This window comes from Ailuropoda melanoleuca, chromosome 3, assembly GCF_002007445.2.
Source record: "Ailuropoda melanoleuca isolate Jingjing chromosome 3, ASM200744v2, whole genome shotgun sequence".
Lineage (NCBI taxonomy): Eukaryota > Metazoa > Chordata > Mammalia > Carnivora > Ursidae > Ailuropoda > Ailuropoda melanoleuca.
In genome coordinates, this window is record NC_048220.1 from 146,883,759 (window position 1) to 146,899,888 (window position 16,130).

The 16,130-nt window shown below is 56.6% G+C and overlaps 1 protein-coding gene and 1 long non-coding RNA gene across 3 annotated transcripts in view; one reads left to right on the top strand and one right to left on the bottom strand.

The window, feature by feature from the left end:
* The window catches only part of SLC6A3 (solute carrier family 6 member 3), a 41,424-nt gene extending 38,817 nt beyond the window's left edge, over window positions 1-2,607 (top strand). Inside the window, exon 15 of the mRNA XM_019799247.2 lies at window positions 1,259-2,607. Within this exon, the coding sequence (XP_019654806.2) occupies window positions 1,259-1,282 (24 nt within the window). The 3' untranslated portion in view covers window positions 1,283-2,607. The remainder of the gene's footprint in view (window positions 1-1,258) is intronic.
* LOC117801611 lies at window positions 2,457-15,887 on the bottom strand. 2 transcript variants are annotated; one of them, XR_004624370.1, is made up of 6 exons: window positions 10,812-15,887; window positions 7,882-10,712; window positions 6,291-6,486; window positions 3,578-3,664; window positions 3,196-3,421; window positions 2,457-2,590 (listed from the first exon to the last, which is right to left on the bottom strand). It is a non-coding gene; the product is annotated as an uncharacterized LOC117801611 (long non-coding RNA). The 2 variants fall into 2 exon arrangements; XR_004624369.1 differs by having other exon boundaries at window positions 7,882-15,887.
* Between the last annotated feature and the right edge of the window lie 243 nt (window positions 15,888-16,130).

Genomic DNA, 16,130 nt, shown 5'->3' on the forward strand with positions numbered 1-16,130 from the left:
TCCCCTCGGGGCTCTGGTTGTGACCTTGCCCCGTCCTCTGGTTCACGTGCTCTCTAGGAAGCTTTGTAAACTCGGTGACTCAGGCGCACGTTGTAGGGCACCCTCGCCTCAGTCCACACGCAGCGGCCTGTCAGCTATTTATCTGAAGAGCAAACCGCACGAACTTCCACACAGCCGTTTCAGGTCCACAGTAACTCGCGTGCACCTGCCGCACCTCCCCCCACCCATCCCTGAGGCAAACACGACCCTAATCCACGTTGGATCTTTCCCGCGCCCTGCGCACCATATAGTTTCCTCGCACCCGTAGGTACTTCAATGTTCCTGAAAAACACATCGGTCGGAAGCAGGGCATCCCCGTGGAGCTCTAGGGCTCTGGCCCCCCAGCTCCCTCCCCCCTGTGTACCCTACACAGCTCTGCTGGGCTGCGGCTGCCCGTCCTGCTCCGGCCCCCGGGGAGCCCGAAGCCTGCAGCTTCCCCGGAGGGTGGCAGGGAGCCATGTCCTACTAGCGGTAGATCTGGCCTCTTCCCGTGCCTGCTGCGGCTCCGTCACACAGGAGCCCTGCACTCGCTCGCTCTGAATAAAAACATGGCTCTTGCCATTTAACATGATCGAATGGCTCGTGCTCAGAAACAGCCCCAACTCACAGCTGCATAACAGGCGGTGACATTTGCTGGAGAACTAAATACCCACTCTTGTCGATCTTGGCCTCCCCAGGTGGTGAGCCAGGCCTGCCCCGAGCTCCTTGGGGGTCATGCGAAGCAGGAAGCCAGTGCGGGGTACCGCTTTTCCCTGGGATGAGATCGGAGGCCCCAGAGAGGTGGCAAAGGGGCCTCGGGGCATCGCCAGTCCGCCTGCCCAGTCTGCCCAGCTGCTGATGGGACACACGCCCGGGGGCCTCCGGGGCTGCTGGTCCCTGCACCGGCCCCTCGCTGCAGCTGTGCCTTCCGTCTGCTCCTTGCCCACAGACTTATTCATATGTATTGACATAAGGCTCATTATGTGTCATTATACACATAAGGTTGTTCACGTCCACAGACTCTATATAAGGGCGTATACATGGGGCGTCTTTCCCGAAGGTTCACTTGGGCGTCGGGCCTGTGGCGCCCCAGCGCAGTGCTGCTCCCGCGCCTCCCAGATGAGGTTCCTGGGCTGCACGGCGTCTCCCAGAGCGAGAGCGCATCAGGCCAGCAGCCAGGAGCCGCCTTTAACCCAGTAGCCCCCTGCTTGGCTTCTGAAAAACCCTGTTTCCTTCCTAGCTGCGTCACTGGCTCCTGGTGTAGACGGCGTGGAGGAGGCCCGGGACGGCCGCCCCACTGCAGGAGAGACACCCGCACAGAGGGGAACCCGGCTTCGAGAGGAAGGCGGGGGCGCCGACCGTCGACTCCTGCTTTCCCAGAACCACGCGGAGGCTCTGTCTCCGGGCCACTAGCGCCCTTCCTTTGCCACCGGAGAGGACTGGTCGTCTGTGCTGTGTCGTGATCGCTTAACGTAGATCTTGTGCCCCTTCCTGCAGGTAGAAAACGTCCGTTGTGTTGTTTGTGCCGAGCCCGCCCCCTTACAGCCCCGCCCCCCGCCGCTGCCCTGCAGCGCGGGCCTTGCTGTCCTTGCTGTGTCAGGAGAAAGCGGTCACTGTGGATGCTGAGAGCCCAGTGCTCGTCACTCCTGGGTATTTGTTTTGCTCAAACTGAAAGAGCCAAATGTCATATGTTGCCTAATTGTGCAGAAGGTGCGCTGGGGAAACCACACAAGGCAATAAAGTGGGGGCCACTGCGCGTCCCCACACCACACACCCCGTGTGCTCAGAGCCCGCCTGGGGTTCTGTTGTGCCATGGGGATGCTCTGTATTCCCTTCGAGCTGACAGAAATACAACTCCGGGCTTCCGCGTGGGCTGCTGCCCCTCCTGCTCACTGTGGGACCTGTTCAGCCGTGGCCGCCTCACCGCGGACCCCCGGCCACGGGAGGAAGGGGCGCGTGCCCACCCGCTGGGCCCTGACCGCTCAGAGCGCCTGTGGCAGGCAGCCTGGAGACCCAGGACCTGGGGAGGAAGCCCCCACCGGATTTCAGTTCTCTCGGGCACACGTCACATCCGCAGCAAGGCTGCTCGTGTTGGGAGTGGCTGTTAGAGTCCTGGTTCCTGTGAGTCAGTACTCATTCTCAGAACGCGGGGCTGCTCTCTGAAGATCTGTGATGCTGCGGGCGCCGTTGTTGAGCATGTCGGCAGTCCCGAGCGAGGACGGTGGCCGCGCTGCTCCCCGCACCCTGGCACCGCCCGACAGGAACGCGGCTGCCGGAAGGGGGAGGCTGCTCGCGGCTCCGTGCCCCTGGTGCCAAGAGCTCACACCGTGAGCGCCGTCGTGCGGCCGTCCCCGGTGAGGGGCCCTGGGTGCCGGGCGCTGAGGAGCTTACCGCTCAGGAAACTAGCTCGCTCGTGGACTGCAGGTGGCTGGCGGCTGCTGCCAGGAGGAATCGGGTTTACCTTTGCCTTTCGAGGCGCCTTGAGTACTCTGCGTAGACAGCGGTGTCGCAGCGTCTCTGTCTGTCTGTGTCCATAGTCGACACCCTGTGTGAGTCGTCTCCAACAATAAATCTGTGTGGGAAAATGGACCATGGCTGTGCGGCCGCCTTTGTTGGCTCAAGCTGTGGCCACCCGCTGCCCGAGAGCAGCAGCTCCTTCTCGTAGCCCAGTGCCTCTCCCACCCAGAGGGAGCACTGCTGGGCTTGGCCTGGACCCCAGTGCCCCGGCCTGCACGGTCCCCTCACACCCGCTGGCTCTGTGCCACCCTGTCCTGCCTCTCCTGAGCCTTCCTCTGCCCATCAGCTCCCCCTGCAGGCTCCCCACGTGTTCCGACTCCAGCCCTGCAGTCAGACCTACCGCCACCACCCAACCCAAGCCCCTCTTCTGGGGACAGGACACCAGAGTCCTGAGTGGCCTCCTGCCTTGGTCCCTTGAAGATCTCTTGTGCGCTCTGTGGCCAAAAGCGTCCTTCTAGATACCAGTCAGCTCTGGCCACGTCCCAGAGGAGACCTCTATGGCTTATCGTTAAGCCTGGAATAGACACCAATGCCCCTACCATGATCTAAGCATTTGGGCAGCGGGTCCCTCCCACCCGGCCATGACCCACCTCATAGGACCCTGGTCCCTCCCAGGAGGCCCCCCAGCCCTGGCCCAGATGGAGGGTCCTGAGAGCTCACCCACATGAGGGCCGTCATGCTCCATCCACGCGACCATTCTTCCTCCAGATCCCCCAAAGAACACCTTGCTTCCTTTGGATGTCACTTTATCAGGGACACACACAGAGTCCACGGGTCAGCTCCATTCCGCCAGCCACATGCTGGTGAGCCACGCCTCGACCTTCCAGAGATTCCTGTGCTCTTCCCTGGGGTCCCGTCCCCACAGGCATCTCCACCTCTGCAGCCTCTGGATAGGAAGGTGAAGATGAGCCATCACAACAGACCCCGGGGGACAAAAAACCTGCTCCAAGGGGATGAACCACGTGGACCACGGTGTCATTATGCCCCATGCTCCCCAGTCACCGAGGTACCTCAGAAACAGGCAGGGTGCACATGGACTCACCGTGGGGGTCCCCCGCAGTGCAGGAAGGACCCTGGCCTGTTCCAGCTGTGCCCTCACCCCTGGTGCAGCGTGGACACCTACAGTGCCCTGGAAGAAGCATGTAAAACAGAGGCCTGATTGTGGCCACAGCCCCACGGGGAGGCTTCCAGGAGTCACATGCCTGGGAGAGCTGTGGGGCCAGAGGTCTTGGAGTGAGAAAGACATCCCAGAATTCCTGGGGGTCAGGTTGTCCTTCCTCCGTACCCCAGACACACAGGGACACACATGCATGTATGCACAGCATGCATGCTGCCCAGTGCACGCACACGAACATGCAGATACATAGGCTGCACTCCTCATACGTGTCCACATGCACGTGCACATGCGGAGTGTACACACGGACACACATGGCACATGGACACATTACACGTGCACGTGACACGGCACATGCACATGGATACACACATGGCATGTACACATGGACAAACATGGCACGCGCACGTGGACGCACAGCAATGTGCACATGGACATACAGCACGTGGACACATGGCATGTGCATGTTGACACACACAGGCACGGCACGTACATGTGGACACGGCACATGCACGTGGACACACAGCACATGCACATGGGCACACTCTCACACTGGGTCTGCAGCAACCAGGAGAGATCCTCATGGAAAGCCAAGCACAGCCCGGGGCTGCAGCCCCTCTCTGGACAGTCCCAGGGAGCTGCTTCCGTGGAGCCCAGCCACCCCAGCACTACTGAGAGTTCTTGTCTCCACAGCCCATGGGTTGTGACAGGAGTTTCATTGGTGTCCTGGCCCCAGGTGTCTGGGCTGGGGTCCTGCCTAGGCAGTCCATGGACAGAGAGCCATATGCTGCCCAGGGCTGAGCCACATATGCAAGTGACCTCAAATATATAAAGAACTCCTACAAATCAATAAAAACTGGGGGACATTGTTGGTCAGTGGTCAGTGTTGGTTCTGACAGGAGGGAGAGTTCCCCACACCAAGAAAGTCCATGCAGCCCCAGCTGAGTGTCCTGCAGTTTGACTCAATCCTGACATCGTCTACCTGGACCTGGCGTTGGATCCCGCAGGCTAAGGGCTCAGTCCCACGCGACCACCCCACTACCACTTTGGACGCCAGTCACAAGTCCGGGCCATCACCTGTGATTCTGAGCAAATGGCCATAAATCAGAGGCTCCCACAATGCCCTCCCCGGGTTCGATTAATTGGCTAGAGTGGCTCACGGAACTCAGGGAAACTAGTTAATTCACTAGATCACTGGTTTATTACCAAGGATGGTACAGGGTACAAATCAACTACCAGAGGAAGGGATACACAGGACGATGTCCGTAGCAACAGAATTTCTGTCCTCCCGGAGTTTGGGGCCCAGCACGGTGGCGCATGGAGGCGGTCTGGTTCGCCGACCTGGATGCTCTCTGATCCCCGTCCTTTCCAGTTGTAGAACCCTTCACTACAGAGGTGTGGTTGGCCACTGGTGACTGATTCACCCTCCCTCTGGGCTCCCCTGGAAATCAAGGGGCGGGCCTGAAAGTTCCAACCCTTAATTCAGGCTGGTTCCCTTGGCAACCAGTCCTTCTCCTTCAGGCATTTCCCAAAGTCACCTCATAAACATAAACCCAGTTGTGGTGTGAAGGGCTTGTGAATGACAAGACACACATCTGATCCTGGTGGTGGGAAGGGACCTCAGGGACCCAGGACCAGGGACCAAACATCGTAACAAAAGAGGCTCCCCTGGCTCTTCTTTCAGGAAATGCCAAGAGTTGGGGGAGCTGTGAGCCAGGAACCCTGGGCAGAAAAACAAATGTATATGGAAGATGAGTTCTCATACCACAAAAACCCAGTAGGAAAGCGGGCAGGCATCTCGGGCAGGCACACAGCAAAGGCGGCGTGTCCCCGTGGTTGATGCGCCGCGAACAGACACTCAGCCCCATTAAGCACGAGGACGTGCAAAGCAGATGGAGTACGATGCGGCCCGCCGCTGCGTGCCGCTGGATCTGAGCAGTCCGCCACCCACGTCCGTGGGCAGGCAGGTGCCGGGAGCCCAGCTACATTTCGGGTAGGAAGGTAAATTACCAAATCCGCTGGGAAAGCGTTTGTGTCATCTACGACATTGAACGTGCGGAAACAGACCCAGTCCTGGGCGCTGCTGGCCTCCACCTCACATACGGCAGTCTTCCCGCCACCGGCTGCGGCCACCCCGCCCGGCTGCTCAGGGTGTAACTCTAACAGCCCACCCCAGAACACCCGGGGTCGCCGGCTGCCAGTCGCTGACTGACTCGCGTGCGCAAACGCTGGGCACCCCTGTCTGAGGTGGACGTGTACCCCCGAGCCCCCTGTGGGTCAGTCTGGGCTTGGCATCACCTGAAACCGTATCTGTCCTTTTCCCCACCTCCTCCATGCTTTCTCCTGAACGTGCCCCACTTCTGAGTCGGGCGCACCCCCATTTCAGGCTCCGCTTCTCTACGGTTCCAGCCTGGAATGCGCTACACTCCCAAACGCCCCAATTCCACCCACAGCTATGCGCCCACAGCATGCACACACTGTGTCAGACACACGGGAACCAACGGAAATGCTGGTCAGCCCCGCGCGGGAGGACCTGCAGGCAGGTGGCGCGGACGTCTGGGGGCAGCGCCTTCCGTAGACTCTGGTCCCCCAGCAGGAGGTGCTGAAGCGCTAACCCCAGCACCTCAGAGTGTGACCTTACTTGGAGACGCGTAATTGCTGCTTTGTTAGTGTCCTTTTGGAGGATGCTCGCCATACGAGCGTTTCCCAACACGAGCGGCTCTCACTGTGCAATGCTGGCGGTGGTGGCACGCGGGAAACCCATTGACCAGGATGCAGTTAGTTAGTGTGAGGTCGCACGGAAGTAGCGTGGGCTTAATCCAGTGTGGCTGGTGACCCTATAAGGGGAAGAGAGAGACAGACACACAGACACACCAGGGAGAAGTCTGTGTGACAGGGAGGGAGACTTGGCAGCAATGCTCCTGGAGATCACAGGTCACCACCAGAAGCCGGGAGAGGAGCGTGGAACAGACTCTCGGGGCGGGGGGAGCTGTGGAAGGATGCAGCCCTGCCTCTGCTCCAGACGTGCACTCCAGAACAGTGAGAGCACACTCCTGTTGTTTTAGGCCATCCAGCCCTGCGTGCTTTGTTACAGCAGCCCCGGAAGCTAAGGGAGGCGGGTCCACCCAGCGCGGGAATTCAGGTTCCCCGAGGCCACACGCTGGGTCCAGCCCAGTCAGACACCTCTCTAGTCTTCTCCTCTGCCTGTCCTTGTCCCAGGAACAACCTCCTGTCCACTCCCCTCCCCCACTTTCCAACTGCTGACCCCTCACACCGTCCCAGCTTCTCTTGGACACCGCATCTGGAAGTTTATTGTAATCCCCGCTTCTGGGGTCAGTCCTGGTCAGTGCTCCTTGAACCCCCCTCCACTCTCCAGCCTTCCCCAGCAGGTGTCCCATGGAAGTGGGGTACTCCTTGTCTCTCTTTTCAGTGCACTGGGAGCTCCCCTATGAGCGAGGACTGAGCTGGTCTTATTCATTCCTGCCAGTGCCTTGAATAGGCCTGCTACATGGTTGACAGTGGCACTTAATATCTATTTACAGAAAAATGAGTTAATGGGTGGACATTTACATGAGCACAGGTGGGGGTTTGGTGAACAGGTGGATGGGTGAACGGATGGATAGGTGGAGGAAGAGAGGGAAGGAGGAGTAGAAAAACGGATGGGAGAGTGGGTGAGGTGGATGATGGATGATGAATGGATAGATGGTAGAGCAATGGTTGGATGGATGGATGGATGAATAGGTGGGTGGATGGTTGATGGGCAGTGCTTGGGTTGATGGATGGATGGGTGGATAGATGGATGGATGATGGTAGAGGGATGGAGAGAAGAATATGTGGATGGAGGGTTGATGGGCAGGTGCTTGGGTTGATGGATAGTGGATGGATGGATGCATGGATGGATGATGGCTGGATAATGGATGAATGGATGGGTAGATAGATGATGGATGGATGGAGGGATAGATGATGGATAGATGATGGATGGATAGGTGGATGGAGGAATATCTGGATGGATGAGCAGGTAGATGGATGAATAGAAGCGTAGATGGTGAATGGGTACGTGAATGAGTGGAAGGTCCCGTATTACATCTAAAACTCTGTCATTCTGGTAAATCCCTCCTGTAGGGCTTGACACACGAGTGCTATATTTATTCTCCAGGGAGATTGCAGGCTTTTTGATATAAGTGGAACTAATTTCAGAAACACGTGAAGCCTTGTTTTCCTCCCATACTAACCTGCTGCAGGAAGCAAGCTCCCTGGGAGGGAGGAGCCTGCCTCTGCCCCCTTCTTCTGTCCATGGCACGTCTCAGTCCCCCGTCCACACTGCACTTTACCATTGGATTTACGCTCTTCGCCAAATGACCTTTAGACACAAAGTCTGGGTGTTAAAGCTCAGAAAAGCCACGAGATTTTCCCTTGAGAAAAGCATTTTAATAAAGATTCTGCATCAGGGAAATAGGTGATTTACAGAGTAAGTGGATTTTCCATGTTTGGCTTTTCTTGTTTTTATTCCACAATCCCCTTTAATCTCTGTGGATGCATCTGACCAGCATCTTCATGGCCTTTACCTGCCTCCCGATTACTGACAGCAGAAAAAGAGGTCGCCTTGTTTGAGATACAGTTCATGAGTAAAGTCCTATGCTCTGCTGTCCCCCACGGAAGACACTGCCTGTGCCCTCCTCCTCCCAAAGATCCCTGGGTCACGAACGTAGCACAAAGCCTGGGGCACCGTGCCCCCCCAGCAGATCAGGGGCCTCAAACCCAGCCCACCTGGCTGCACAGGGAAGGCTCACCCCAGAGCTGGAAAAACAAAGCAAAAGCCAGCAGCTACACACCCCGCCTCCACCTGCCCAGCGGGCCAGGGCCCCTGCACGCGACCCCGGGGACCCCTTCAGCCAAGCCCAGGAGCCCTGCTTCTGCCGCTGCCCTGGCTGGCGTCCTTACGTAGAATGGAAATATCAGAATACGTCCATTTACTGAGGCTGGCTTCATTTTCTTCTTAATTTAACAAAACAGAAAATGTCAGAGTCAGGTGCACCTGAGAAGGGCAGGGTCTGTCGTGCAGAACGTGTGCTTCAGCTATGCCCACGTGTGAGTGAGAGAGGCAGAGGATTGGAGACTGAGGGGGCAGAGAGACGGGGGCACGGAGGCAGCAGGAGGGGGAGCGGGGAGTTTGCAGTTCGCCAGGTTGCAGACTCGGGGCCCTGCCCTTCGTGGTTGGTCACCCCCAGCTGCAGGTCCCTCCGGCCCCACACTGCCCGCCTCCCCAAGTTGGCAGGGGGAGGAGGGAGGCCCGGGGCAGGCAGGTCTGAGAAGGGGCCATGTCCCGTGGGGGAGGGGACTGAGACGGCGCTGGGAGGGGGGCCTGTCATCGGGGCATACAGCAGAGGGGCCACGGGCGCCCCAGTGGACGGGGTGGGGGCTAATTATCCACGTGTCCCGGGCAGGACGCCTCACAGCCTTTAGTGCTGGAACGCGTCGCGCTGTCTACGGCAGGAATCAAGTGTCCCTGTGGGGCCAGGGCCACAGGTCACATACGCCGGTGTCCGCCAGCCCGGTGTGGACAGACTGCTAAATCACACGGAAACGCAAGCCCAGTGTTGGACGGTACATCTGTGCTCTCGGGGAGGGAGCCAGAAATGCAGACACACACTCAAGTACAGGCCGATGTGCCAAGATTCCTGGTCACCTCCGCCCAACTCGAGGACCCAGGGTCACTCACAGAGGCCCCTGGAAATGGCTGGGAGGCTGTGCAGGGGATGCGGGGAGCCAGCCTGGGGGCAGAGCCAAGGCTGCAGGGGAGGCTGGTGGGCCATGGAGCAAGTCCCAAGAGCCCCACGGGAAGTCATGGGGGATGGGGATGCCCCTGCGGCCGCCCACCCCAAGCTGGCTGCGGGGTAGCCCAGACGGTCTCCGCAGGGTTCCACGCGGGCCGTTCCTTGTGCCTTCAGTTGGTAGCCCCCCCACCCCGGACGCAGATGGTGTGTTACACAGACCCGGGGGACTCAGACAACGACTCTCCCCCCGGCTACAGACATCCTCCGACGTCCGAGGGACCACAGACCTTCTCTTCCCCTGCCCAGCTTCCCCTCACTGTCCCGGGGGCTTAGATGAACATGGGACCCTCGTGACACCAGGAAGTTCCACCCGGAGCAGCAGCCCCCCTTCCTCAAGGGGGTGGTGCTTTCCGGGCAGGCTGCCCCTCTGAAGTCCTCTGGGCACGCAGCAGCATGGAGAGAAGGCACCATGTGTTTAGACATCTTGCTCCTTCAAATTGAATGCAAAAAGCTTCCGATTCTATAACTGAACTTTAAAAATCAAGCCTGTATTGACTTAGGCGCCAAATGTATTTATCTAGAATTTAAATAATTTGACTTATTCCAGGAGCTAAGCTCTTCTTAAAGTTATTTGTTGTGTAGATGAAGGGTCCGTCAGACACAGCATTTTCTGGGGTGGGAGGCCAAAGACTGCAGGTGTCCCAGCCCAGCTCAGGCTCCGACACAGCCACCACAAAGCCCCCAGCAGGCCTCACGACACGCTCACTCCCTGTCTGGATTGAGGCTAATATTTGGAGTGGCTTTTCGACAATCACATTCAAAGGTGCGTTACAACCCATCAGCTATTAAAGGTTCTGATACCCTCTAAGCCTTTTTCACACAGGAAAACTAAATCTAAAATTCTAAAAAATTCTATTATGCCGCAAAATGATCATTTTAAAAGCTGAGAAGGCGAAGGGGACCGTCACCTACAGATCCATCCCGCAAGGCAGCACATGAAGGCTGCCCGTGCCGGGGGGCCGTTTCGGGGGTCCGGGGTTTGTCCGGGGCAGAGGGCTCCTGGCTGGAGGAGGCAGCCCCAACGTAGGGGCCAGCACCTCCTCCACCGCCCCCCCCGCCCCGGGCCTAGGCAGGGGTGGTCCAGAGCGTTGAAGGAGCTGAAACCCGGCGAGGGTGCAGAGAGGCCCCGAAGATCCACCGGCGGATGGTGGCTGTGGGGCGCACGCTGGCTCCCCGGCTCCCCACAGCGGCCGTCACGGAGAGCACCTTCCGTGACACTGATCACTCCGCTAGTGCACAGAAAAGTTGGGTTTTTAATCCAGTTAGTGTTCTTATGGCTCCAAGGGACTGTCTAACGAAAAATGCAAATGTATCTGAAACACGCTGACCTGTGCTGCTGACCACGGCCGGTGGCTGCCGTGCCCCCTTGTGTCCAGGAGGTGAGGAGAGGCTGCAAGAACCTGGCCCTGGGGCTGGTGGCCGCCTCTGACTGGGCTGCCCTGCCAGGGGGTGCGGGGGGAGCCTGTGCTCCCCCTGCTCCCATTCTTTCCCTGCGGTTTCCTCCCGGGGACGAGGCAACACCACTGCCTGTTTGGGGAGGTTCGTTTAGTCGGAACTGGGTGACCCCAGCAAGCAGGTGCACAGCCTTGGCCCAGCCATGCCTGAGGCAGCTCCTGTCCGTGCAGCCAGAGTCCCCGGGGCCAATACCCCACCTCGTGGGCACCTGGGCGCCCCTCCCCAGCCCCCTGCCCCCGGCCCTGCCTCAACCCTTCCACCTCAGCCCTTCCCTGCCCTAACTGGTCACTCTGAGGCCAGTGGGGACATCCACCAGGCAGGGGGCCTGCCTGCACAGCAGCCCACGGGAGGCAGAGGGATGCCTGAGCCCCACCCCCTGCCCAGCCCAGGACTCTGGAGGCCGGTATTATGATGCGTACAGCACGACAGAGAGAACTGTGCTTGGACATGGTGCCCTAGTTAGGAAGTCTGCTCCGCTCAGAGATAGGAGTTAGCAAGCCTGAAATTACCTTGTGTATATTCCAGAACTGAGCAAGCAGCAAACGCTGCAGATAATCAGAACCCGCTGCATAATTGGCGGGCCCCGCACAAAACGAGAATCCAGGGCCCTTTTCAGAACTCATTAAGACGTTCGGGGTGGTGGCCGTGGAGCTCTGAATGAAGGCCCTGTGAGCACAGGGCCCTGGGGGTAGCAGGGTGTCACCTGGGAAGAAAGGAGCAGCAGAGACAGGGAGGGGCTGCGGGGCCAGCACACTGGCGTCTCTGCTGGCAAGGGCGCTGATCCCACCCCGGGGGCCCCACCCCTGTGACCCCTTGTAGCCTAAGCGCCTCCCAAAGGCCCACCCTCTGACACCATCACCGCGGGAGCTGGGGCTTCGGCACATGAATCTGGGGGACACCAGCATTCAGTCCCTCTCACCGTCTAACAAAACGAGAGCCCACGAGTCCACGATGAATGCAGAGCTGGCCGGGGAGAAGTTCACCTCTCAGGGTCTGTAGTTTCATCCTGCATGACCAACCCCTTGTCATATGTTCACAGCCACCCACAGCTCCACGCGGGCACCGCTGGGGGGCCCTCCTCCCCGCCGACTGGACCCCAAGTCTGTAGATGCGGGAGGGCGCTGCTGATCCTGGAGCAGCTACCCTGGCTCCTGCGGCTTCCGGATCGGAGACACACCCCCTGCTATTCTGCCTATGGGAACCCCTGAGCCTCCATGGCCACAGGCACGTCCACCCCATCGAGGTGGCTCAGGCTCCAGAGAGGCAAAGCCTGGGGCCCCCCAGCCCTGCTCTCCCACCTGGGGAGACCCCACACATCACAAATCCCCTGGCCCTTCCTTACAGACCCTCAGGTGTCCACCACCCAGCCCTTCACACGCCAGTGAGGCAGCACGAGCACCACTCAAGGGGTGGTCAGCGGCCTAGCCCCCAGCCCCAGATGCTTCCTGCCTCAGTGTCCTTATCTGCAAACAGCTCCAGTATGGGGTAGGTTGTAGGCATCGAACAGAACAAGTGGCTGCTGTTGTCAGGACAGCGCCATCAGACAGCCTTCGTGCTTTTCAAACACAGGACTGTCCCGGGCGCTGGGGCCGTGCCTCAGTGACGCCCACTGCGGACGCGCACCTGGCGGGGTGTCTGAGGAGCCTGCCGTCAGAGCCGACTGGGGGCCCAGGCACATCCATGCTCCTGGGAAGGCCTGGGATCTTGCACATGGGCGTCCACGTGGCCAGTCCACAGCTGTCAGTACCACATGTGGTCAACAGTCAGAGCCCAGGGCTGGGAGTCGGGGGAAATGTCAGAGGAAGACAAGGAAGCTTGATCAGGCGTTAGACACAGCCGCCTTGAGCGGCCTTCCTCCTGCCACATGAAGAGTTGTTTCCGTACGCTTGTTGGCGTCCAGAAGTTGTGCGGCTGCCCATGAGCTCCAGAGAACACGATCTACTATTTGTTCAAAATAGGTTTCCTGAGGTAACTGCAAACCACAGTATTGACACCAAGTCATATTAAAAGCTCCACAGGAAGGCTAGCCTGGCTTTCTGTAAGATAATAATAGGGCTTGTGCGCTCTAAGGCTACAACCTGTAATCTCATTGATTTTCCTCCTGGGAAATGGGGCTGTTGATGAGGGCATCACCCTGGGGGATCAGCAGCGCCTCCCAAGGGCAGTGGAATCCAAGGACCCGCTCCCAATGCCTGAACCGGCCACACTTCCCCGTTCGTGGGCACACACCTGATGGGACACCAGCCCCTGCAGACAGTGACAGACATGTCCGCCTCCTCTCTCCCCAGCATGCAGGGAGCATCTCCAGGGACCAGTGTGGAGCCCAGTGTCGGAGACACAGAGGGCCCCTAAATACCCAGCTTGGTCTGCGTCTCATGCTCCCCTGGCTCCTCTGACCCTCAAAACAGCAGGGATTACAGTGACGTGTTTGGAGGATTTGCAATGGAATGGGGGGCGCTGTTAGGGCACGAATCATCTTCTGCAAATTCATCTGTTGAAACCCTGACCCCTAGCACCTCAGTCCATGACTATGTTTGGACATAAGGTCTTTACAGAGGTGATCAAGCTAAAGGAGGTCGTTCAGGTGCACCCTGACCCAACAGGACTGGTGTCCTTACAGGGGAGCAGGACACAGACACACACAGGGACGACCATGGGAGGACACAGACAGAAGTCGGCATCCGCACGCCAAGCAGAGAGATCTCAGGAGAAACCAGCCTGCCCGAGCCTGGATCTCAGACTTCCAGCCTCTAAGACCAAGAGAACAGAAATGCATGATGGCAAAGCCGCCAGTCTGTGGGACCTAGTTACAGTAGCCACGGGAACTCATACAGAGCCCAGGGCCCAGCCGACGCCTCCCACACACCAGCATTCTAACGAGCCATGAAGATGACGACCGCGGCTCACACAACATACACAAGTCCTGTTCCGTGGCCTTCCCACCCTCGCTCTTCCTGACCACGCTGCCCATAGGTACATTATCCTCATTCCACGGAAGAGAACACTAGGGAGGTCATCCACTCATCTGACAACGCCGTCCAGCTCCCAGGGCTCGCCCGTGGTGGCCTCCTTCAGTTTCTGACACAACGTCTAGAAACACGGAGTCGGCTTGGTCCCAGAGGGGACGCACAGAGTTGGGTGCTCAGCCCTACCTGCCTCTGGGAACGGTCTGATCTCTAAGATGGGTGCCTAGGTGGCACTAACCTGCACTTTCCAGTTTCCCAAACCCATGAATTCACTTAATGGGGCTTTGTTTTCCCCGAACGAGTCCTGCAGAGCTCGTCCTATCTCAGCACTGAGAGGAATGGACCGTCCTTGGTTCATCAAACGCCCTGGGGCGGTACAGATCGGGACCCAGCGTAACCACCGCCCCTGCTCCAGACGACGCCGGTTGGTTTTCATGATCAGAGAAACATGAATGAAAACGCCAAGTTACAGCCTCTCACCTGACAAATTGGCCAAACCCCAAAGGTCTGACACTGCTCTCTAATGGCTGAGTTTGGAGAAACAGACATCCTCGTACTCCGCGGGTACACAAGCCCTACACCACCCAAGGGAAGGCACCCGACAACAGCTGCAAAAGTACACAGACATTTATCATTTCAATCAACAATTCCACCTCTGAGGATCTATCCCAAAGATACGCTGGAAAAAAGAAAGAAAGAAAAAGAAAAGGAAAAAAAGGAAAGGAAAGGAAAGGGAGGAAGGAAAGATGTATGTTCAGGGTTATGCATTACAGTCCTCATTTTAACAGCTAAAGGCTGGAAACAACTCAAATATCTACTGATACGGAGACTGTTGAACATGCTGACATGCCCACAAAATGGAGAAATGTGCACCTGTACAAGGATTAAAGGATTATCTCCATTTACCATACGGTGTTTTCTCCAGGATACACAAAAATGTTTAAAACCCAGTGGAACTTCTAGAAATGAAAAATATAACATCTGAAATGAAAAATTCACAGGATGAGTTTAACAGCAGTTTGGAAGCTACAGGGAAAAACAAGAAAATCAGTGAACCTGAATACATAACCTTAGAAAGTGTTTGAACCTAAGCATGGATGGGGGGGGAGTTGAAAAAATAAGCAGACCCTCATTGACATCAGAACAGCGTCAAGCCGTTCATAAAACCAGAGTCACAGAAGAGAAGGCAAACAATATTTAAAGACTTCTTGGCTGCAACATTTTCAAATTTGATGAAATTCACAAATTAAATCAGTTTGCTAAGCCTCTACCAGGACAAACAAGATGATCCACACTACAGCATATCATTGACAAAGTGGTGAAAAACAACGGCTTCTTTAAAAAAAAAAAAATTCTAAAAACAGCCGGAGGAAACGGACACACCATATAGAGAGGAACAGGAATGAAAGTAAGCGCTCACTTCTCATCAGAAGCGGTGCAAGCCGGAAGCCAGCACAACAGTGCGCTTTGACCTGCTAAAGAAAACGTGCCCGTCGACGTGGACTCTATAATCAGTGAAAATATCTTCCAAAAAAATGAAGGCAAATTACAAGCATTTTCCTACAAGTAATGGCTGACAGAATCTGTCAGCCCTGGGTCTGCATAACAACACGTGGTGAAGGAAGGAGTGGAGGGTAAAAGAACAAAGAGCAGCTCGAAGCCACAGAGGGGCCGAGAGAGCATAAATACAGCTACAGATACAAAGTACATCTGTGCTCACGTTTCACTTCTTCAATATATAATTGTTTAAAACAAAAATAACTATGCATCATGGACTTGATGGCATACATAGAAGGGAAATGTATGACAATTTAGAAAGAAGAAATAGGACAGCAGAAACAGAACTTTATTGTTTAAAGTTTTTACAACCTAGCATAGCGAACTTTTCCTAGATATTTCTCCTCAGGCAAGGTAAACAAAAGCAAAACTAAACTACTGGGACTTCATCAAAATAAAAGACTTCTGCACAAGGAAGGAAATAATCAACAAAACTAAAAGGCAACCTATGGAATGGGAGAAGATATTTGCAAATGTTATATTCGATAAAAGGTTAGTATTAAGAAATACATAAAGAACTCATAAAACTCAACACCCAAAAAACAAATAATCCAGTTAAAAATGGGCAGAAGACATAACAGGCATTTCTCCAAAGAGGACATCCAGATGACCAACAGACACATGAAAAGATGCTCCATGTCACTCAGCCTCAGGGAAATGCAGATCAGA